Source organism: Podarcis muralis, chromosome 4 (assembly GCF_964188315.1).
Source record: "Podarcis muralis chromosome 4, rPodMur119.hap1.1, whole genome shotgun sequence".
Taxonomy (NCBI): domain Eukaryota; kingdom Metazoa; phylum Chordata; class Lepidosauria; order Squamata; family Lacertidae; genus Podarcis; species Podarcis muralis.
The window spans coordinates 2,082,433-2,105,890 of NC_135658.1; the positions used below are offsets into that span (position 1 = coordinate 2,082,433).

Below are 23,458 nucleotides of genomic sequence, written 5' to 3' on the forward strand. Positions count from 1 at the left end.
CCTAACACCCCCACATGAAATAGTAAATTACAGTTTTTTCTGTGAACAATCTTCCTCCAGTTCTGCCTCCTTCAACCACAGTTGGGCTGGTCTGAACTGCCCAGGCATCTTAAATGTCAGCTTCAGAGTTGTTAGGAAAGATAAGTAGCTTCTGTCAGGTTTTCTGTATTTGTTTTTGCTATTGTCAGTCTTGGGTTGACCAAAGAGAGAAATGGCATTGGAGATGGAGGGGATGCCATGACTGGGCCAAACAACATCTGCCCCAGAGAGGAGCCAGGCTGATTGAATCTCAGTTAGTACTAGCAGTGATAACAATAATAATAATTTTTATTTATAGCCTGACCATCTGGTTGGGTTACTCCAGGCAATCTGGGAAGCTTCCAACACATATACAGTGGTACCTCTGGTTTCAAATAGGGTCTGTTCCGGAGGTCCGGCCAGATTTTCGCAACCCGAGGATCACTGTTCTGCGCATGCGCATGGATTTGCCGGTTTAATAAGCTGATGTTTACGTGACCAGAGGGTTACGGAACCTGAGGTGCTACGGTATAAACATGAAACAGTAATAATAACAACAATCTAATCTAATGAAAAAAGTACAAAAAAATTAAAATGAGTAACTTACTTCAAACAAAGCAAAATTCAACCATCGATTAGAATCCAATAATAAATACATTGGTTTATTACAAATAACAAAGATAATAAACACACAGCCAACTGCCTTCTCTACAACAAATTTAATGAGCATTATTTCCTAACTGGGGGCTCCATTTGTTCCTGAGGCTCTAATCCCTTTTTCTCTCCATTGCAGATTGTGATGAATTGGAAAGCAAGAATAAAGGAGATCACAACACAATCTGCAGAGTGGAGAAGGCACGTAAAAATTTGCAGTGTGGAAAGAGCTGCAGTCAGAGCTCCCATTCCACTTCCCATAAACGAAATCTCATTGGAAAGAAACCCTATCAGCACATTGCATGTGGAAAGATGTTCAGTACAAGGTCCTCTCTCACTTCCCATCAAAGAATTCATACAGGGGAGAAACCCTATCAGTGTGTGGAATGTGGAAAGAGCTTCAGTAGGAGCGACCATCTCAATACCCATCAAAGAATTCATACAGGGGAGAAACCCTATCAGTGCATGGAATGTGGAAAGAGCTTCAGTCACAGCCAAAGTCTCACTTCCCATCAAAGAATTCATACAGGGGAGAAACCCTATCAGTGCATGGAATGTGGAAAGAACTTCACTAATAGCTCCCATCTCACTTCCCATCAAAGAATTCATACAGGGGAGAAACCCTATCAGTGCATGGAATGTGGGAAGAGCTTCAGGAAGAACTCCGATCTTACTAAGCATCAAAGAATTCATACAGGGGAGAAACCCTATCAGTGCGTGGAATGTGGAAAGAGCTTCACTGATAGCTCCTCTCTCACTAGGCATCAGAGAATTCATACAGGGGAGAAACCCTATCAATGTATGAAATGTGGAAAGAGCTTCGTTCAAAGCCGCAGTCTCACTTCCCATCAAAGAATTCATACAGGGGAGAAACCCTATCAGTGTGTGGAATGTGGAAAGAGCTTCACTGATCGCTCCCATCTCATGCCCCATCAAATAATTCATACAGGGGAGAAACCCTATCAGTGCGTGGAATGTGGAAAGAGCTTCAGGAAGAGCTCCGATCGCACTAGGCATCAGAGAATTCATACAGGGGAGAAACCCTATCAGTGCATGGAATGTGGAAAGAGCCTCAGTACGAGCTCCAGTCTCGCTATCCATCAAAAAATTCATACAGGGGAGAAACCATATAATTGCTTTGAATGTGGGAAGAGCTTCAGGAAGAGCTGTAATCTCACTTCCCATCAAACAATTCATACAGGGGAAAAACCATATCAGTGTGTGGAATGTGGAAAGAGCTTCGCTCATATCTACAAACTCACTTCCCATCAAAGAATTCATAGAGGGGAGAATCCATATAAATGCTTTGAATGTGGGAAGAGCTTCACTCATAACTCCTCTCTCACTTCCCATCAAAGAATTCATACAGGGGAGAATCACGGAATTGTAGAATTGTGGAGCTGGAAGTGAACCCTGGTGCAATCTATTCAACCCCATGTGATGCAGGAATAGCAAGTAAAGCATCCATGACAGATGACCATCCAACTTCACTTGAAAACCTCAAAGGATGGAAATTCCCGCACTCCCAAGGGAGTCTAATCCACTAACAGCTTTTGCTGTCAAAAAGTTCTTCCGCATGTTTAGTCAGTCTTGTTTTTTAAAAATAAAAAACTTGATGCCATTGATTTGTGTCCTACCCTGTGTAGTAGGAAAAAACGAGCTAAAAATGATAGAACATAGAAAAATCTTTCGTTCCCCGGAATTAAAATAATTAACAAAAAAATCAGAAAGCATTCCTTGACTTCCTATCCTCTCTTTCCATGGTTCCTTTTAACCCCAATTTGTTTATTCCGACGCTCTGGAATGCCTCTCAAACGTAGTGTTGTGTCGTTTTGTTTTAATTCCAGAAGTGCAATATTATTGATTATATCCTCCTGAGTTTCTCTTACTGTGGCGAGCTCTGTTTTCATTCTATCTTGATCCCTTTTCATTTCTCAATTCTCTTCTTTCTTTCTCTTAACTGTCTCCTCTAAAGCTTGGACTGGTTTTTCCATACCATTAGTTTTCCTGGATAGTGTTTTGATTTCTGTTGTCAATTTGCCCATCTTTTTGGTGTTATTTTGTAAATCTTTTCCTAATACCACCAGGATCTCTGCTATATTGGCATCTCCTTAGGTGGTCTCCCTTTTAGTTTGGGTGGTTTCTTTTGTGCACCCATATTTTTTTCTGTTAGACTATTTCCCCCCCCTAATTAAATATATATATATATTTAGTTATTCCGAAGGTCTCCGCTCAGTGTCTCTCCCACTGTTGTCTTGGGGAATATGTTTTTATTTTGTTTCACCTGTAGTAACCTATGTTATCCAACATTTGAGAACCACGATATTGTTCTCCCTTTGGTCTTCTTTCCTTTTCATCCCTTTCCCAAAGTGGAAAACTTTTCTCCCAGCTGTCGCCCACAGGGTCAACATTTTCTGCCACCCACCCCCACCACCCTCCGACGACCACCGTCAGTCATGGGGTCACAGAAGTATGGTTTCTAAACTGGCTGGATCTAGAGTCTGGATACATCAAAGAAGCATTTCAATTAAAGGTGTTGTAAATTCAAACACTGAAAACAGGTAGAGAAAATCAGGACTCCACTGCACCATCCAGTGGCACAACGTTATATTGCACATAAAATGCATATCAATCATTTTTTCTTTGCCAATCTAATGATGATGATAATATTTTATTATTTATATCTCACCCATCTGGCTAGGTTTCCCCAGCCACTCTGGGCGGCTCCCAATTGAACGTTAAAACAATACAGAATTAAATATTAAAACTGAAAACTATTATCAAACTATTAAAAATAAAATAAATAAATGTAGCTGAGTTTGCAGGGACGAATTTGGGAGGGGAGTCAGGCCCTTGGCCAAAAAGGTAGGGTTTCCCCTAACCTATCCCATCTCCTGGGGGGAGGGGAGCAGGGATTCCCCTAATGTCATCTCATTGGATCCTGCAGGGAATGACATGGGGGTGGAGCACAACCCCCCAGCTAAGTTTGGAGGATGGGCCAGGAAGTATAGCTGGTCATTGGAAGGCAGACGTACCCAAAGCCTTCAAAATGTGCACTTCCCTCCATTTTGCAACACAATTCCCCAGCTTAGCAATGTGTACTGGGGTCAAGCAGGCATCATCAACATTGTCTTTTACTTCAGTTCATAAAATTTATACACTGCTTGATTTTAAAAGCAGCAACCACCACACAAAAAAAGATCAATACCAGAACAGAGTCCTTAAGAATGGAACAGAGGTTGGCTGGCACATGGTGCATCAGGAGGAAGGAGGGTGAGTGCCTTGCACGAGTGCTAATCTTTCCACTAGCGTAATTTAGTTGAATTACCACCCACTACTGTTTTATGGCGACATGGGTGGCGCTGTGGTCTAAACCACTGAGCCTAGAGGGCTTGCCAATCGGTAGGTTGGCGGTTCAAATCCCTGCAATGGGTTGAGCTCCTGTTGCTCGGTCCCTGCTCCTGCCATCCTAGCAGTTCGAAAGCACGTCAAAGTGCAAGGAGATAAATAGGTACCGCTGCAGCAGGAAGGTAAACAGTGTTTCTGTGCGCTGCTCTGGTTTCACCAGAAATGGCTTAGTCATGCTGGCCACATGACCTGGAAGCTGTACTCCGGCTCCCTCGGCCAATAAAGCGAGATGAGCGCCGCAACTCCAGAGTCATTCGCGACTGGACTTAACTGTCAGGGGTGTCAGGATCATCCTACGTGCAAGTAGGACTCCGATAGAGACACATGCCCAACTGACATGTTCTCTCCCTCCTGGTCAGTTGTTCGGGAGCTTCAAAAGCTTTCTCCAGCCGAACATCACAGCGACTGATACCAAAAGGTATTAGCACGCTTAGAAACAGCAGAGTGTTAGCAGTTTGCTGGTGCTGGTCCCGGGGGGTTACCGTGTGGCGAGGTCCGAGTCTAGTCCAAGGTCGAGGGTGCGGTATGGAGGCTGTCCATCAAAGCTGAAGCGGGGTCCAAGGCAGGGAGTCAGGTGAGGTCAGGAACTAAGGCTTGGGACTGGGGTTGGCTAGCTTTTATCTGCCCCAAGGCATAGGGCGGCCCCAGTCCACAGGTGACTCACCTCTCCTGGCCTGCACTCCTCGTGCGAGAACTTAGTTCCCTCTGCCTCTCTGCCCTGAGCCTCTGCAGCTCACGAGAGGCTGGAGGGTTACCGGACCCAGAGGCAACCCCAGCTTCCTCTGACGGGGCTGAGAGTGGAGCACCTGCAGGCAATGGGTCCTCCATCACCTCCGGAGCCAGAGCAGACTCAGCTGGTGCCTGCACCTGAGGATCCAGCACAGGTGAGGACCCTTCAGGCTCAAGCCCCAGCCCCGGCTCAGCTGGTCCTGGAGGTGGGGACTCCTGTGCAGGCTGGGATTCCTCAGGTTCAGCCTCCGAGTCCGAATCCCAGGCCATCACACTGCTTAACAAACTCAGTAGCACAGCTTTTTGGCTAAACTATTTATTTACATATAAAACACTCGGAGCATTCTGACTCAGCGCCTTCCTCTTTCTCACCAGACAGCAAAGAGAGAAAGAACAAAGGACAATAGTCCCACATCATGGAACATTGTAATACCAACATCCTGTCTCCGTCACTTCCCACTATGTGGAATGAAAACATACATGACATAAAACAATCCCATGACTGCAAGCACGGAGCAAGAATCCTAACATTCTCCCCTGATTCGTGTACCGTGTTGTAATCATCAGTGTAACTGCAACAACCATACAGATGTCATACACACAGTATACCCCTGTATCACCCGTTCCACCCTTGGAACTACCTGCAACTGGCCTGGCCTTGGGCCTTACCATCTTGCACTTCTGACTAGTCTTGGCATCATAGCTCTCCTGACTATCAAGAAGTTTCACACCTTGCTTTGTCAGGACTCAAACCCTAGCCTCGTTCCTCTCTGAGGAAACTGTGTCCACCCTTACAGCCTTTCTGCGTGGTTTTCTATCCTTTGAGGACAAACCCTGTGCCCTTTCAAGACTTTTGGTTCCAAGACCTGTGTCGAGCTAGTAGCCACAGCTAAATCTGCAACAGCTGTGTTAGCAAACTCACGAGCATACCTGGTGGTAGCTGTCTCAGATCTGCGCATGAGGCGCACATCCTTCACTGTATCAGTGGAACTCACCTCACTTTCAGCAACAGCAGTAGACTCAGTATCTGAGTCTGAAGCAATGGGGTAGCTTTGGAAAATACACACATTTCCCTCCCACTTTGCACTGCACTCAACATCCCTAGTGAGTAAGATGAGCTTGGCATGACCCTGATGGTTTCTCTTTGGCTTTCTATGAATGTTGTTGTTGTTTAGTCGTTTAGTCGTGTCCGACTCTTCATGACCCCATGGACCAGAGCACGCCAGGCACTTCTTTCTTCCACTGCCTCCCGCAGTGGTAGCTTCAAGAACGCTGTCCCACCACCTCGTCCTCTGTCGTCCCCTTCTCCTTGTGCCCTCCATCTTTCCCAACGTCAGGGGCTTTTCCAGGGAGTCTTCTCTTCTCATGAGGTGGCCAAAGTCTTGGAGCCTCAGCTTCACGATCTGTCCTTCCAGTGAGCACTCAGGGCTGATTTCCTTAAGAATGGAGAGGTTTGATCTTCTTGCAGTCCAGGGGACTCTCAAGTGTCTCCTCCAGCACCATAATTCAAAAGCATCAATTCTTTGGCAGTCAGCGTTCTTTTATGGTCCAGCTCTCACTTCCATACATCACTACTGGGAAAACCATAGCTTGAACTATACAGACCTTTGTTAGCAAGGTGATGTCTCTGCTTTTTAAGATGCTTTCTAGGTTTGTCATTGCTTTTCTCCCAAGAAGCAGGCGTCTTTTGATGTTGAGCTTCAGACCATATTTTGCGCTCTCCCCTTTCACCCTCATTAAAAGGTTCTTTAATTCCTCTTCACTTTCTGCCATCAAGGTTGTGTCATCTGCATATCTGAGGTTGTTGATATTTCTTCCGGCAATCTTAATTCTGGCTTGGGATTCATCCAGCCCAGCCTTTCGCATGATGAATTCTGCATATAAGTTAAATAAGCAGGGAGACAATATACAGCCTTGTCGTACTCCTTTTCCAATTTTGAACCAATCAGTTGTTCCATATCCAGTTCTAACTGTAGCTTCTTGTCCCACGTAGAGATTTCTCAGGAGACAGATGAGGTGATCAGGCACTCCCATTTCTTTAAGAACTTGCCATAATTTGCTGTGGTCGACACAGTCAAAGGCTTTTGCGTGTCAATGAAGCAGAAGTAGGTGTCTTTCTGGAACTCTCTAGCTTTCTCCATAATCCAGCGCATGTTTGCAGTTTGGTCTCTGGTTCCTCTGCCCCTTACAAATCCAGCTTGCACTTCTGGGAGTTCTCGGTCCACATACTGCTTGAGCCTGCCTTGTAGAATTTTAAGCACAACCTTGCTAGCGTGTGAAATGAGTGCAATTGTGCGGCAGTTGGAGCATTCTATGAATACCCCCACCTCATTTTGCATACTTTTGCCGGGCTTATTCAGATGGTGTGGCCTCGGCCAGTGATAGGTTTCCCACCCCTTTTGCCAGAGATACTTGTAAGAGGAGATGTTAGGGAACAAAGCTTTTCGTCTTTCAGAGTGCAGAGCGTGAGCTCCCCTGCGATGCTACAATCCCATATGCTGAGGCACAGCGGCCACTTCTTTGGCCACAGCTTCTTCTTTGGCCACAGCTTCCTTGCGATTTGACACAGGCAAACCTTGCACAGCCTGGCCTGGCTCATTTCTAAAGCCACACCTGCAGCCCTTGCAAGATGGAGAGTGAAATCCCCTGCACATTTACAAAGGAGCATGTTGCATTGAAATCCCCGGGACGATTTGGAGTACTAGTTTGCAATAAATGCATAGATGTTGTTGCTAAGCTCCTCTGTCATAAAAAGCATAGGAAGCATCTCAGTACTTTTGTTGTCAATATACTTGTTAAAACTGGGGGGGGGGGGGGGCAGTTGCAACATCTTGAAAATCTGAAGTCCCCATTGCAGCCTCCAACTAAGGCCAGGACAATAAACCTGACCATTCCCTTAGACTTCCTAAACCTTCAAAAATTCACAAGAAGTCAACTGTTTGTCTGGTTCTTTCCATTCCAATGGCGTATTACTCCTAAAGAGAAGGAGGACCCAGGCTCCTTCCTTCCTCCACAATCCCCTGAGCATATGGTCACATACTCCCCACTCCTCCACAAGGTGTGAAATCAAACCCCATAGTGGGAGGCAGAAGGTGTGTTCAAGAGCAACAGTGTCCCAGACAGTGTCCCTTGGGAGATGGCGGACTCTCCTTCCTTGGAGGTTTTTAAGCAGAGGTTGGATGCTTTGGCTGAGATTCCTGCCTTGCAGGGGGGCTGGAATAGATGACCCTTGGGGCTCCCTCCCATTCTAGGATGAGGTTCCTTGCTTCCTGCAAACCCCTTTTCCCTGCAACCTCTTCCTCCAGTTTCTGGCCAAGGGAGGGAGCAGATCACAGACCAACCAAGAGCGTCCGCTCAAAATGAGCATCTCTGTGGATTCTGCAACGCAGGAGAGAAAAGGCAGAGAGGACTGAGCAGGGTGGACTCGGCTTTGCAAGGGTTAAAGGGAACTGAGCTGCATTCCTAGAGAGGACAGGAAGTAAAGGGGGGCCAGGTCCTCCAGGGGAAAAGCCCCTCCCTCCCCTTCCTGCAAGCGGGGGGGGGGGTTGCTTTCCTCTGCTGCAAAGGCTGCCTTGTTCTCTTCCACGGGGATCTGGTGAGTCTCTTCCTCCCCCCACCCCGAGGGTGCAGTGGGGAGAAGGGAGGGGTCCCAGGGCTGCAGCAAGGGAGGGTGTCTCATGTGGGGGGGGGGAGCCCCAGGGAGCAGGGGGTCCTGCCAGGGAGGGGCGAGGTCGCAGGAACTGTCTCCTTCCTTTAGATCTTTTGTGGAGGGGGGGAGGGGAGGAGGTTACCTTCCAGAAAAAAAAAATTATTCAGAGCCCCCTGGGAAATCTAGCTTCTTTAAATAAGGCTATCAGTACGACTTCTGCTGTGTGTGACACGGGTCAGCGTCATTGCACAACAGAGGAAACATGTATGACTGGTTGCTCCCAAACCTCTTCCTTTGTTTCCCTTCTTTCTTTCTCCTTATTGGCAGAGGAGGCCAGCCAAGCAGATCAAGCCAAGCTTTATGAGGAGCTGGGTATGTTTAGTTGGAGAGGAGGAGACAGAGAGGAGATAGGAGAGCCATCTCACCTGGGGGTAGGATTCCAACCCATGGCTTCAAGCTACAAGAAAGGAGATTCGGACTCAACACACCTAGACATTTTTCACGAGGCACCAATGAGTCCCTTGTCAGTCAGTTCTGACTTCATGCATTGACTGGAAGGAAGGAGCAACCAGGCTGAGTCCCCTCGCATTAATCTCTTCGCTTCCCTCCATATTTCCACAATCTCCCTTCTAGAGCCCTACATCATCTCCTCCTCCTCCTCCTCCTCCTCCTCCTCCTCCTTTTTAGAAAGATAGCTCAGAGTCTGGGCTGTGGTGCAGTCCTACCCTGGTTCCCAGCAAGACTCATCCATGCTTGCTTAGGGAAACTTTTTCTTCTCCTGATACTGTACAGCTTTTGTAACAGAACAATGTATTTGCTTTGTAGGATTTGCTAGAGCTTCTCATTCAGACAGACAGAACTTGGCAGAAGACCAAAAGGTTCCTTCCGATCTCTCAGAGGCTTCCTGAGAGCACAGATGGATCAACAAGATTCAGCTGGCCCTGAAGCAGGAAGAGGCCATGCCATCCAAACTGGAAGCAGTGGGGGATTCTGGGAAAACTCTGTGCAGAAGATCCTGGAGGAGGAGGACATCCTCCGCTCAGAGGTGCAGAGCCAGCAGTTGAGGCAGTTCTGCTGCCAGGAGGCCAAAGGACCCCGAGAGGTTTGCAGCCGACTCTACCACCTTTGCCATCTGTGGCTGAAGCCAGAAAGACACACGAAAGCTGAAATGCTGGACCTGGTGATCTTGGAGCAGTTCCTGGCTGTCTTTCCACCAGAGATGGAGAGCTGGGTGAGGGACTGTGGAGCAGAGACCAGTTCCCAGGCGGTGGCCCTGGCTGAAGGTTTCCTTCTGAGTCAGGCAGAGGAGAGAAAGCAGGCAGAGAGAAAGCAGGTGAGAGAGACTTTCCTCTGGATACTCCTAAGGGGCTCCAAACAGGACGGAGAACATCCCATAATGGTCTGCTGATGGCCCATCCTTTTTCTGGGAATGAGATCTAACATCCTTGAAGTTTCTGTCTTTGTCGTTCTCTTTCTTATATTTCTCACCATTCATTTACTGTTTTGAATCCTTGCTGTTCTTTCAGAAAAGGGATCATTTTGGAGAAATGGACCTGGATTCCTGTGAGGCAGATGAAAGAATGAAGCCAACAAGACCTCCATATTTATCTTTTCATGGGGGCAGAAGGGAAGCAGCGGCTGTGGAACCAGATCAGGTCAGGGGAAGCTGCCTTGTGGGGACAGAGGCCGAGGGATGAAGCAATGTCATGGACTGGTTGGGCACAGAGGAATGGTGGGAGGAAACAGCCGGGGAAGCAGGAAGGGAAGACGGCTCAGAGCCGAAGGAGTGGAGGTAGAGGAAAGAGGGGCGATCAGAGGGAGAAGAGGGAGAAGCCTGGGAAGAGGAGGTGTCAGAAGCTGAAGGGGAAACGGCTTAGTGAGCTGGGAGACTCTGTGGCAGAATGGAGTGCAGAATCAGAGGCAGAAGAGGGAGGAGGCGAATGAGAGGAGGAAGGTCGAGAGGCAGAGGTGAGTCAGGAGAAGGAGGAGCCACCGGGGGCTCCCTCTCCTTCTCCCAGAAGCCACCCTCCCTGCTTGTCTCTCAGATCCAGCAGATGGCTTACAATGGAGGAGCAAAGTCAGGCTGCACTCTGGCGCATTGTTGGATCGCTTGCCAGAAACCCCAGAGAGGAGGGGACTTGGAAAGCTGTGGGGAGTCGGGGGACTTCACTCTCTGCAACTGCTTTTGTGGAGGAAGAGGCTCAGGGAATGAGCTGCTGTTTTCATGAAGCCCGAAACTCAGCCAAGTATGTGAACATCGTGTTCTTGCTGATAAAGAGTAAACTCCAGCTGTGAACTGTGGGATTTCCTGCCCAGATAACTCTGTGACTCCAGCCTTCTGAATGTCGCCAGTAGGATTCATCTGTAGTTGCAATTTTCATGGAATCCTAGAGTTGAAAGGGACCCCAGGGGTCATCAAGTCCAACCCCCTGCACTGCAGGAATCTCAGCTAGATCATCCAAGACAGATGGCCATCCAAACTAGGCTTGTTTTATTTCTTTATTCATCGCTGAATGCTAAAATAGGCTTCTAAGCAGTGGACAGACGAGAACAAATAGTGGCCAGGATTCACCTAACCAGTGCCATCCGCTGCAAAATGGGGCCAGCCTCCCACTCCTCCCCCTCTCCATGCCCCCATGAACCCCTTGAATTTGGCTCTAGGGCATTGGGAGGGAACCTCCCCAGAACAACTCACGAGAAGAGGAGAAAGTAGATCCTTCCATCGGGGAAACTGGAATGCTTGCGTAGGCAGAATGACTTGAAAACCACAAGGTGGAGTACCAACTATTTGCACAAAGACGAATACCCATAGTTAAAATGCAGAATAAAAGAATTCAATTAAAGCATTAAAATAGGTGCCCATAATTAAAACATGCACAAAGCAATCCTGTTGAAATAACACAGCATAGGTCGGAGCCAAACAGTATAAATTGAGAGCATTTGCAGATGACTTAGTATTGACGTTACAGGAGCCAGAATCTAGTACTAAAAGGGTTTTAGAATTAATTCAAGAATTTGGTCAAGTGGCAGGATTTAAACTGAACAAGCTAAAAACTAAGGTTTTAGAGAAAAATTTAACACTGATTGAAAGAGAGAGGTTTCAGAATGAGACAGGCCTGACAGTGGTTAAGAAAGTGAAATACCTGGGGATTAATATGACAGCCAAAAATGGGAACTTATTTAAAGATAATTATGAAAAATGTTGGACGGAAGTGAAAAAAGATTTAGAATTCTGGTCAAATTTGAAGCTTTCACTGTTAGGTTGTATTGCTGTGATAAAAATGAATGTATTGCCTAGAATGCTGTTTTTGTTTCAGACCTACTTCTTGAAAATGCAGACATTTTGGATTTAGAAGGTTTTAACAACGTATTTGGATGGCATGCATATTTATGGTATGATAAGGTCCAAGCACATAAAGCATTCAAAAATCATATTGTCAGGAGAGCATTGTTTAATGTTTGGATAAGATACAAGGATTTATTGGAAAACAAAACCCCAAGGTGGTTGTCACCGATGGAAGCGAAAGCTCTGAAAAGGCTCAATATGGAGGCCAAATGGCCGAAATATTGGGAAATTTTGGAACAAGAAGGAGACAAATTGAAATTGCAGAGTTTCGAGAAATTAAAAAACAAAGTGAGAGATTGGCTTCATTATTATCAGATAATGGAGGCATATAATTTGGACAAGAAAATCGGCTTCCAGGTGGAAAAATCAAAACTAGAAACAGAACTGTTAGAACCCAAAACTAAGAATTTGTCAAGAATGTATAACTTGCTGTTGAAATGGAATAATCAGGATGAAACGGTGAAATCTGCTATGATTAAATGGGCACAAGATGTTGGACATAATATTATGTTTGCTGACTGGGAACAGTTATGGACCACAGGTATGAAGTTTATGGCATGTAATGCCCTAAGAGAGAATATTATGAAAATGATATACAGGTGGTACATGACCCCAGTCAAGCTTGCAAAAATCTATCATTTGCCCGATAAGAAATGCTGGAAATGTAAAGAAACTGAAGGTACATTCTTTCACCTTTGGTGGACGTGCCCAAGGATTAAGGCTTTCTGGGAAATGATATATAATGAACTGAAGGCATAGTCTCCTAGGCATAGTCAGCCAATTGGTGCCAAAGAAGGACAAAACTTTTTTTATGTATGCTACAACAGCAGCAAGAATACTCATTGCAAAGTATTGGAAGACACAAAATTTACCCACTTTGGAAGAATGGCAGATGAAGCTGATGGACTATATGGAACTGGCAGAAATGACTGGTAGAATCCGAGACCAGGGAGAAGAGTCGGTGGAAGAAGATTGGAAGAAATTCAAAGATTATCTACAGAAATATTGTAAAATTAATGAATGTTAGAATGATGTTGGATAGTAAGTGGTTTCCAGCTGTAATGCTCTAAGGGAATATGAAAAAAGGGTTATAAATAGGTAAAAATCTAATGCTATTACTTTTAAGATCAAGGATTAGGATAATTAAAGAGGGTAATGATTTGCTGAACCAACAGATTGAAGTGGAATACAAAAAAGGGAGGTAGGAGGAGGTCCGGGAAACAAGCTAAAGGAAAATAAGTTATGGAAAATCTGTGTGTTTTTAACTATTTTTATTTTGTATTTTTGCTATTTTTTCATTTTTATTGTAATATTTTAAAAATCTTAATAAATATCTTATGAAATAACACAGCATAATAAGCGGAATAACAAGAAGGAAACAACAGAGCATTGTGTAGCAGATCATATTTCTGCTGTCTCAGAGGAGGACATTTCCCTTTTTCTCTTAGGGTCCAGTGTGCTTTGAAGATGTCGCTGTTCATTTCACGGACGAGGAGTGGGCGTTGCTGGATCCTGACCAGAGAGCTGTGCATAAGGACGTCATGGAGGAGAATCGTGGGATCGTGGCCTCTCTTGGTAAGCCTCCCTGTGGGATCGTCCTATCTGCCAGGAAATTCAAAAAATACCTCTATGTGATGACAAACCTCATATATTTTCACAGCGCCCCCTACAACACCTGGGACCTAACACCCCCACATGAAATAGTAAATTACAGTTTTTTCTGTGAACAATCTTCCTCCACTTCTGCCTCCTTCAACCACAGTTGGGCTGATCTGAACTGCACAGGCATCTTAATTGTCAGCTTCAGAGTTGTTAGAAAAGATAAGTAGCTTCTGTCAGGTTTTCTGTTTTTGTTTTTGCTGCTGTCAGTCTTGGGTTGGCCAGAGAGATGACTGGCATTGGAGATGGAGGGGATGCCATGACTGGGCCAAACAACATCTGCCCCAGAGAAGAGCCAGGCTGATTGAATCTCAGGTAGTACTAGCAGTGATAACAATAATAATAATTTTTATTTATACCCTGACCATCTGGTTGGGTTACTCCAGCCAATCTGGGAAGCTTCCAACACATATACAGTGGTACCTCTGGTTTCAAATAGGGTCCGTTCCGGAGGTCCGGCCAGATTTTCGCAACCCGAGGATCACTGTTCTGCGCATGCGCATGGATTTGCCGCTTTCATAAGCTGACTTTACGTAACCAGAGGGTTACGTAACCTGAGGTGCTACAGTATAAACATGAAACAGTAATAATAACAACAATATAATCTAATGTAAAAAGTACAAAAAAATTAAAATGAGTAACTTACTTCAAACAAAGCAACATTCAACCATTGATTAGAATCCAATAATAAATATATTGGTTTATTACAAATAACAAAGGTAATGAACACTGCCTTCTCTACAACAAATTTAATGAGCATTATTCCATAACTGGTGGCTCCATTTGTTCCTGAGGCTCTAATCCCTCTTTCTCTCCATTGCAGATTGTGATGAATTGGAAAGCAAGAACAAAGGTGACCACAACACAATCTGCAGAGTGGAGAAGGCACGTAAATATTTGGACTGTGGAAAGAGCTGGAGTCAGAGCTCCCATTCCACTTCCCATAAACGAAATTTCTTTGGAAAGAAACCCTATCGGTGCTTGGAATGTGGAAAGAGCTTCAGTCAGAGCTCCTCTCTCATTTCCCATCAAAGAATTCATACAGGGGAGAAACCCTATCAGTGTGTGGAATGTGGAAAGAGTTTCAGTCAGAACTTCTCTCTCACTTCCCATCAAAGAATTCATACAGGGGAGAAACCCTATCAGTGCGTGGAATGTGGAAAGAGCTTCAGGACGAGCTCCGATCTCACTAGGCATCAGAGAATTCATACAGGGGAGAAACCCTATCAGTGCATTGAATGTGGAAAGAGCTTCAGTAGCAGCTCCGATCTCACTTCCCATCAAAGAATTCATACAGGGGAGAAACCCTATCAGTGTGTGGAATGTGGAAAGAGCTTTAGTAGAAGCCCCGATCTCACTAAACATCAAAGAATTCATTCAGGGGAGAAACCCTATCAGTGCGTGGAATGTGGAAAGAGCTTCAGGAAGAGCTCCGATCTCACTAGGCATCAGAGAATTCATACAGGGGAGAAACCCTATCAGTGTGTGGAATGTGGAAAGAGCTTCAGTCATAGTGGCCATCTCACTTCTCATCAAAGAATTCATACAGGGGAGAAACCCTATAAGTGTGTGGAATGTGGAAAGAGCTTCGCTGATAGCTCCCATCGCACTTCCCATCAAAGAATTCATACAGGGGAGAATCACGGAATTGTAGAATTGTGGAGCTGGAAGTGAACCCTGGTGCAATCTATTCCACCCCATGTGATGCAGGCATAGCAAGTAAAGCATCAATGACAGATGACCATCCTAATTCACTTGAAAACCTCAAAGGATGGAAATTCCAGCACTCCCAAGGGAGTATAACCCACTAACAGCTCTTGCTGTCAAAAAGTTCTTCCACATGATTAGTCAGTCTTGGTTTTTTTTAAAAAAAAAACCTTGAAGCCATTGGTATGTGTCCTATCCTGTGGAGTAGGAAAAAACGAGCTAGAAACTATAAAAAAACAAAAAATCTTTCCTTCCCCAGAATTTAAATAATTAACAAAAAATCAGGAAGCATTCCTTGACTTCCTATCCTCTCTTTCCATGGTTCCTTTTAACTCTTGATTTGTTTATTCCGATGTTCTGAAATGCCTCTCAAACGTAGTGTTGTGTCGTTTTGTTTTAATTCCAGAAGTGCAATATTATTGATTATATCCTCCTGAGTTTCTCTTACTGTGGCTAGCTCTGTTTTCATTCTATCTCGATCCCTTTTTATCTCTCAATTCTCTTCTTTCTTTCTCTTAACTGTCTCCTCCAAAGCTTGGACTGGTTTTTCCATACCATTAGTTTTCCTGGATAGTGTTTTGATTTCTGTTGTCAATTTGCCCACCTTTTTGGTGTTATTTTGTAAATCTTTTCCTAATTTCACCAGGATCTCTGCTATATTGGAATCTCCTTAGGTGGTCTCCCTTTTAGTTTGGGTGGTTTCTCTTGTGCACCCATGTTTTTTTCTGTTAGACTATTTCCCCCCCTGATTAAATATATATATATTTTGTTATTCCGAAGGTCTCCGCTCAGTGTCTCTCCCACTGTTGTTATGGGGAATATTTTTTTATTTTGTTTCACCTGTAGTAACCTATGTTATCCATCATTTGAGAACCATGATATTGTTCTCCCTTTGGTCTTCTTTCCTTTTCATCCCTTTCCCAAAATGGAAAACTTTTCTCCCAGCTGTCGCCCACAGGGTCAACATTTTCTGCCACCCACCCCCACCACCCTCCAATGACCACCGTCAGTCATGGGGTCACAGAAGTATGGTTTCTAAACTGGCTGGATCTAGAGTCTGGATACATCAAAGAAGCGCTTCAGTTAAAGACTTCCTAAACCTTCAAAAACTCACAAGAAGTCAACTGTTTGTCTGATTCTTTCCATTCCAATGGCATATTACTCCCAAAGAGAAGGAGGACCCAGTCTCCTTCCTTCCTCCACAATCCCCTGAGCATATGGTCACATACTCCCCACTCCTCCACAAGGTGTGAAATCAAACCCCATAGTGGGAGGCAGAAGGTGTGTTCAAGAGCAACAGTGTCCCAGACAGAAATCCATTGGATTATGAGCCGATCTTTTCAAAACACAAACAAGAAAGCCTGGAAGGTCACTCCAAGAGGAATAAAACATTATTGCAGAAGAACATTATTAATCATTAATTATTAGTAGCAGAAGCAAAATATATACAGTGGTGGGGAAGTTTTGTAGGAGCAGATTGTGGTACCTGAGTAAAGTCTCTTAAGAATTAAACTCCTACAGACACCCTTGGGAAGAGGGCTTAGTGGCGCAGAGAACAAATCAGCAGCTGCCTCTCCCTTGTGTCTGTCCTCACCTCACATATTGCCTGAAGTTCCCAAGATTACATCACACCAGACATCACATATGCTCCCCGCTAGAAGCACTCCCAGGGAACTGGAGCTGCTCTCTGGTGCTATGGAAGGTAGGTGTCCTACAGGGAACAGAAGGCTACAGCTTAGGCAACCCTTAAGACAGCTCTCTCTCTCCTCAATTGACTGGAACCAAGGAGGAAAAGGAATGGGGGATGGACCTTCTGCTTTTGATGGGCAGAATCACCACACTGTTACACAAAACCCCCCAAAAAGAGAGTAAGAGAGAACAGCCCACAGATGAATGGCGCCTTCTGACAACCAGTCTTCTGGATCTGTACCGTGGTCACCATTGACCTGATGTTTCTGATGCTAGGGCACATGTGAGATAAAATCCCAGAGAGTTCTGCATAGATACTTCCTGGTGTCCGCGCCCCGTCACCTGATGCATTTTCTGTGGAATGTAAACACAGGAGCAGTCAATAACAACATTCCTAGAGTGTACATGTTAGAACATGGGGAAGGATGTCTGTCCAGCAAGCAGGTAAACTTCCTGGGGACGGACTTCCTCCGCACTTGACCAGAGGTGGGTGTGGCCTCACCTGTGCAGGTAAATGAAAAAAGCAGAGGGCAGGCAGCTTCTCTCTCTCTGCCATCTTCCTTCAATGAGGAAACATCTAAGGATGCTCTCTTGGCTCCCAGCCAAGAGAGGAGATAAGGACTATCTTGCTACAAGATAGATTCTGAATGTATGTAACCTTTTTAAGCTGTCTGCCTTCTGGGATCATATTGTGAACAGAACGTGAGTAAACTCTTTTATACTTTTATAAAGACTGTGTCGTGTCTTGTATTTTAAGAGGGAACAAAAGGGGAAATTACCAGAGTAATTATTATAGAGGTTCTAGCGAACCTGTGCAGACGTTACCGTTGCGAACTCAAAGGGGAATGTTTATAAACTCTGCTGATATTTTGGGAACTTGTTAGCACAAGTTGGATAAGGATATAATTAGTCAATATATCCTCTCCTGCACCCCAGAACATTCCCACATTTTCATGGACCATGTAGATTCTCTATCATTTGATGCACCATATCTTTTGAAGAACGTCAATGCATGTTTGTGCTGCCTGCTTAGAGTGTAGCTTTTCCAGGGTTCACCTAGAAACAAGGGTTTCTTCCATCCCCAGTCTGGAGTGGCGAGGGCAGCATCCTTGGAAACAAGGTAAGTGCAACAAAACATGACTATGGAGTGTGCAGAGAGCCAGCCCCTTTAGCTGCAGAGTTTGCACCAGCTCCACACCCCAAAAAATAATGAACACAAGCTGTAGTGGAAGGAACAGTGTACAGATGGAATGGCACTTGCAATGTAAAGCTCTACTGCACCAGTTATCAGTTTGTTTCCGGACGAATGCCAGGCACGAATTTTGACACACAAAAGCTTAAATAGACTGGGACCAGTTGAATATCTATAGGACCTGTGTGATATTCTGTTCCCTGTGGAGAAAGGAAGCAAGGTGGACAAGGAGAACAGGAACTTTCCTATAAGGTCATGTGACCTTGAAGCAAAGTTCTTGTTATTTCTGCTCTTCTCCCCTTTTATGTGCTTGTTAAGGGATTGCTTTTCATCATAGTTTTCATCATATTGTTAGCTGCTGGCTGAGGTGTGGTATAAATATCTTCCTCCTATATACATAAAAATGCAAGGCTGTTGTCATGCAAACATGACGGCAGCACACTTCAACTGATGTGTGTGTGGGGGGGTTCTTCAGAGTGGTTTGGCATAAGTGCCTAACCCACTACATTAAGCTTTTAACAGAGGAACAGAGGAGGGCAGGCACTCCCCCAAAACACTCTCCCAAGTGCCTCCCCCTCCTTTAAGAGGAGGTTGGGGTCAGGGTGAGCTGTGAGAGGAGGGAAAGGGCCTTGGGGCAACTTGCGAGGGAAGGAGAGACAGGATAGGAGAGCGGTAAAGCAGGGTGGGAATGAGATGTAAAGGGAGGAGGGGTGGGCCAGGTGTTGTAGAAGGTGACTTGGCAAAGAGCTTAGTGGGTAGATGTGGTTGGCAAGTGAAGGAAGGAAGGTTGGCAGCCCCTCACTAAGAGCCAGTGTGGTGGTTAAAAGCGGTGGACTCGTAATCAGGTGAACCAGGTTCGCTTCCCCACTCCTCCACATGCAGCTGCTGGGTGACCTTAGGCTAGTCACACTTTTTTGAAGTCTCTCAGCCTCACCCACCTCACAGAGTGTTGTGGGGGAGGAAGGGAAAAGGAGATTGTTAGCCGCTTTGAGACTCCTTGGGTAGTGATAAAGCGGGATATCAAATCCAAACTCCTCCTCCTCCTTTTCTTCTTCTTCTTCTTCTTCTTCTTCTTCTTCTTCTTCTTCTTCTTCTTCTTCTTCTTCTTCTTCTTCTTCTCGTTTTCAGTTAAAATACATAAACTGCAAAATCTTAAACTCTGGCAGTGGAATGTCCCCACAGTAAATTCTGATGGTGGTACTTACCTCTGTCCTCTTCACAGAGGAAGTGGTAGCCATTCTTTTGTTATTCTTTTATTATATTCCAATTATGTATTTTTATAATATTTATATTTTATTAAGGTGATTTCAGTAAAAAGAAATAAAGTGATACGGGGGGGAGGAAAAGTAAGAGGGAGAAAAACAACAACAAAGATACATATAAAAATGAAAATATACAACAAAAAATAACAACAACAAACATATACAGTGGTAGCTTGGTTTTTGAACATAATCCATTCCAGAAGACTGTTCAAGTTCTGAAATGTTCGGAAACCGAAAACTCAATACAGAAGCCTCAATGCAGAAAACTCAATACGGAAAACTCAATACGGAAGCTGCGTAGCATGTTCAACTTCTGAGGTGTGTTTGAAAACCAAAGCATTTACTTCTGGGTTTACGGCATTCGAAAACCTAAATGTTTGTCAATGCAGACATTCCAAAATCGAGGTACCACTGTACGATATTCCCATACATTGTTGCATAAATTGGTATAGTGTTGCTGTCCTAGTGCTTATGTAAATGCTAATAGCTTACTGCATTTTGTATAAACTCATTCCAAATGTTATCACATTTATCCATACAGAGCCTGCACCTCTAAGCAGTCCGTTCATCAATTGCCAGTGATGTCATATCATCAGCCCATTGATTGAAGGATTTCGTATCTTTATTTTTCCAATTCCTTAATGTCAACCTTTTGGCCGTCCTTAGGGCATGGAAGATCCTTTTCCGTTGTCCCATTAATAGGAGACAAGGAACTTCTAGCAGCTTGTTAATTGCCTTTGAAGTGGAAACAGGCCGATGATAAGATTTATTGTGAGCCGCACAGGGAGTGTTCTACTCCGAAGTGGCAGCCATTCCTTGAAGTTCCTCATGGCAATGTCCACTCCGGCCAACCTCACGACCACAGAATTTGCCCTGAGGGGCTTCCCTGGGCTGGAGGCAGTTCATGGCTGGATCGGGATCCCCATCTTTTTTGCCTACCTGGCAGCCATCCTAGGAAACTGCACCATCCTCTACATCATACGGACGGAGCCCAGTCTGCACCAGCCCATGTACTACTTCCTGGCCATGCTGGCTACCACTGACCTGGGTCTCTGCCTCGCCACAGCACCCACAGTGCTGGGCGTCCTCTGGTTCCAGCTGAAGAAGATCAGGAAGCCCTGCTGCATAGCTCAGATCTTCTTCATCCACTCCTGCTCCTTCATGGAGTCAGCTGTGCTCTTTGCCATGGCCCTGGACCGATTCCTGGCCATCTGCTCTCCTCTGAGGTACACAGCGCTGCTGAACTCCAGCAGAGTGGTCAGAATTGGGCTGGTCCTCCTGCTAAGGAGCACTGTTCTCCTCATGCCGCCCTTACCTTTCTTCCTGAAGTTCCCCTTCTGCCCAGATGCAACCCTTTCCCATTCATACTGCCTGCACCAGGACTTGCTCCGCATGGCATGCGCCGACACAACCTTCAGCAGCTTCTATGCCCTCATCCTCATCCTCCTCACCATGGGTTCGGACCTGCTCTTCATCCTCATCTCCTATGGCCTCATCCTGAGGACTGTCCTGGGCATGGCCTCTGATAACCAGGGCCACCACAAGGCCCTGGGCACCTGTGTCTCCCACATCTGTGCTGTCCTGGTCTTCTACGTCCCAGTGCTTGGGCTCTCCATCGTACACCGGTTTGGACAGCATGCCCCTGCCCTACTCCACGTCATCATGGGTAATGTCTACATCCTCCTCCCACCCCTGATGAACCCCATCATCTACAGCATCAAAACAAAGCAGATCTACAGCAGGATCCTCAGAATGATCTCAATGAAGAACCTCTGAGGAAGTCAATGTAAGGAAGGCCCCACTCATTCCACTCAAAGGTTCAGTCTTCCCATATGGAAATAATGCTTTATTCGGAGTTTAATTCCATAGTGTGCCCCCAATGATCTCCTATTTTCCTTTGTTTCATTTCCTCCAAGGAAACTGTTTAGTTTCTCACAAGGAAGCTAGTAAAATGTGGGTTGAATGAGGCAACTGTTAGGTAGATTTGTAGCTGACTGACCGAACCCAATTAGTACTCCTTCATGGTTCCCCATCATCCTGGGGGAAAGTGACAAGTGGGGTGCCGCAGGGTTCTCTCCTTGGCCTGTTGTTGTTCAATATCTTTATAAACAACATGGATGAAGGAACTGAGGGGATGCTCATCAAATTTGCAATTGACACCAAACTGGGAGGGGTAGCCAATGCCACAGAAGACAGAATCAGAACTCAAGACAACCTTAAGAGATTGGAGAAATGAGCCCAAACTACCAATATGTATTTCATAAGGGAGAAGTGTAAGGTTCTGCACTTAGGCAAGAAGAACCAGATGCACAAATATAAGATGGGGGACACCTGGCTTACTAGCAGTACATGTGAAGAGGATCTACGGGTCTTGGTGGACCACAAGCTCAAGAAGAGTCAACTGTGATGCAGCAACAAAAAAGGCAAATGCTATTCTCAGCTGCATCAACAGAAGTCTAGTGTCCAGATCAAGGGAAGTAATATTCCTGCTCTAGTCTGCCTTGGTCAGAACACACCTGAAATATTCTGTCCGATTTTGGGCACCACTATTTAAGAAGTTGACAAGCTGGAAGGTGGGCAGAGGAGGGCACCTAGAAGGATAGGAGGTTTTAGGATACATTTGTAAAATAAAGAGCTGTGGGTCCCCATCGTTTTGACTTCCATGCACTGAGGACAGAGATGGATATCTGGCAACACATAATGGGTGTGTGTGTGTGTGTGTGAGAGAGAGAGAGAGAGAGAGAGAGAGAGTGAGTTTCCTTGTGCAACCAGCTGGGACTTGGACTAAGTGCCTCACCCACTGGGGATAATATTCTGCACATGGTCCTTTCCCAGAAGGCTCTAAGCTCGTATTGACTGAAGGAGGAGAAGATTAAAATGCTGTGGGTCACATCCAATGTTTTTGCCATTGTAGGGTGCCTCTGTGAGAGCAGGGCTGCCAACTACAAATAGTTCAAAAAGAGGTCAGGGAGGGTGGTATGTCCGGTCAGGATGGGGGAGATATTTCATTCAATTCGCTTTGAGAAGCACAACCATGCAATCCACACTTTCCAGAACAATATGCAACACTTAACACAGCCTTCCTTGAAAAATCATGCTTCTCCAAATTTTTCAGTGCAATTCTACAGGCCCAGTAAGGCATAGAAAATGAGGTGGTATGCATTATAGAGGTGAAAATTAACATTAAAATATTTATTATTATTATTATTATTATTATTATTATTATTATTATTCATTTCATTTATATACCGCTTTATATTTTTAAGAAGAATCTGAAAGCGGTTTACAGCATATTAAACATCAACAAAACAATCCAGAATCAAACATTTCTGAAGAAAGTCAAATGTAAAGTATACAGTCAATGCAACATAATTAAGAGGAAACAAAAACATTATCTTAAAGATTTCATAATAAAACATTACAAAGGAGGTCAACTACAGAATGCAAATTTAACACAAACAAAGTTAACAAAAAAACTTAAACATTTAAAAGAAAACATCACTAAGTCAAATATAAAATGTACATTTAAAACAGCATAGTTAACAAGAGAATATAATATTGTCATAAGCATGACATGGCTGTTTGTCAAGCACAAAAAGGTGGGGCAAAGGAACCCAACAATTAGGGTTTGTTGCCAGGCATAGCGATGTCCCTCCAGTCTCACCAGGAGCCTCTTCAGTGGGGCTGGTGAGTCTGGGCCCCGCCCCCTAGGCCAGGTGGAAAAGCTTAGCTGTAAATATATTCTAATATATTCTATAAAGCACTATTGAAAGTCAGATATTAAACTGATAAGGACAGATACTACACTTGATCTTAGCCAAAAGGCCGAGACGCGATTTGCTCATTTTCAAACAAAGACAGACTAGATCATGTTCTAAAGTGGTGATTTTCTTCAGCAAGCTTAGCATATTCTGTTGTGGGTTATTTTGTATACAGTGGTACCTCAGGTTAAGAACTTAATTCGTTCTGGAGGTCCGTTCTTAACCTGAAACTGTTCTTAACCTGAGGTACCACTTTAGCTAATGGGGCCTCCTGCTGCCGCCGTGCGATTTCTGTTCTCATCCTGAAGCAAAGTTCTTAACCCGAGATACCATTTCTGGGTGAGCGGAGTCTGTAACCTGAAGCGTCTGTAACCCGAGGTACCA

General features: G+C 44.9%; 4 protein-coding genes and 1 pseudogene across 15 annotated transcripts in view; 3 read left to right on the plus strand and 2 right to left on the minus strand.

Moving 5' to 3' along the window:
• LOC114589671 (uncharacterized) overlaps nt 1-17,590 on the plus strand; it is a 184,200-nt gene extending 166,610 nt beyond the window's left edge. For 6 of the 7 annotated variants that reach the window (XM_077927937.1, XM_077927933.1, XM_077927935.1 and 3 more), the window contains one exon: nt 812-2,293. In XM_077927937.1, the coding sequence (XP_077784063.1) occupies nt 812-2,082 (1,271 nt within the window). In that variant the 3' untranslated portion in view covers nt 2,083-2,293. Of the gene's footprint in view, nt 1-811; nt 2,294-14,429 lie in introns of those variants that run through there. The other variant, XM_077927939.1, reaches the window with a different exon arrangement.
• LOC114589664 (uncharacterized) overlaps nt 1-23,458 on the minus strand; it is a 999,511-nt gene that overhangs the window by 839,489 nt on the left and 136,564 nt on the right. The gene's annotated exons all lie outside the window — the stretch shown is intronic.
• LOC114595136 (uncharacterized) overlaps nt 1-23,458 on the plus strand; it is a 130,419-nt gene that overhangs the window by 26,604 nt on the left and 80,357 nt on the right. The window contains exons 1-3 of one of the 6 annotated variants that reach the window (XM_077927906.1): nt 8,200-8,404; nt 8,786-8,830; nt 9,284-9,791. The exons of 2 other annotated variants lie outside the window; for them this stretch is intronic. In XM_077927906.1, coding sequence (XP_077784032.1) covers nt 9,375-9,791 — 417 coding nt within the window. In that variant the 5' untranslated portion in view covers nt 8,200-8,404; nt 8,786-8,830; nt 9,284-9,374. Of the gene's footprint in view, nt 1-7,444; nt 8,405-8,785; nt 8,831-9,283; nt 9,792-23,458 lie in introns of those variants that run through there. 3 more of the 6 variants (XM_077927910.1, XM_077927909.1, XM_077927904.1) reach the window with 3 other exon arrangements.
• LOC114595195 (olfactory receptor 51G2-like) lies at nt 19,438-21,999 on the plus strand. The gene has a single exon (XM_028725540.2). The coding sequence runs from the start codon at nt 20,070-20,072 to the stop codon at nt 21,087-21,089; it is 1,020 nt and encodes a 339-aa protein (XP_028581373.2). The 5' UTR covers nt 19,438-20,069; the 3' UTR covers nt 21,090-21,999.
• LOC114596631 (U2 spliceosomal RNA) lies at nt 23,034-23,150 on the minus strand (annotated as a pseudogene).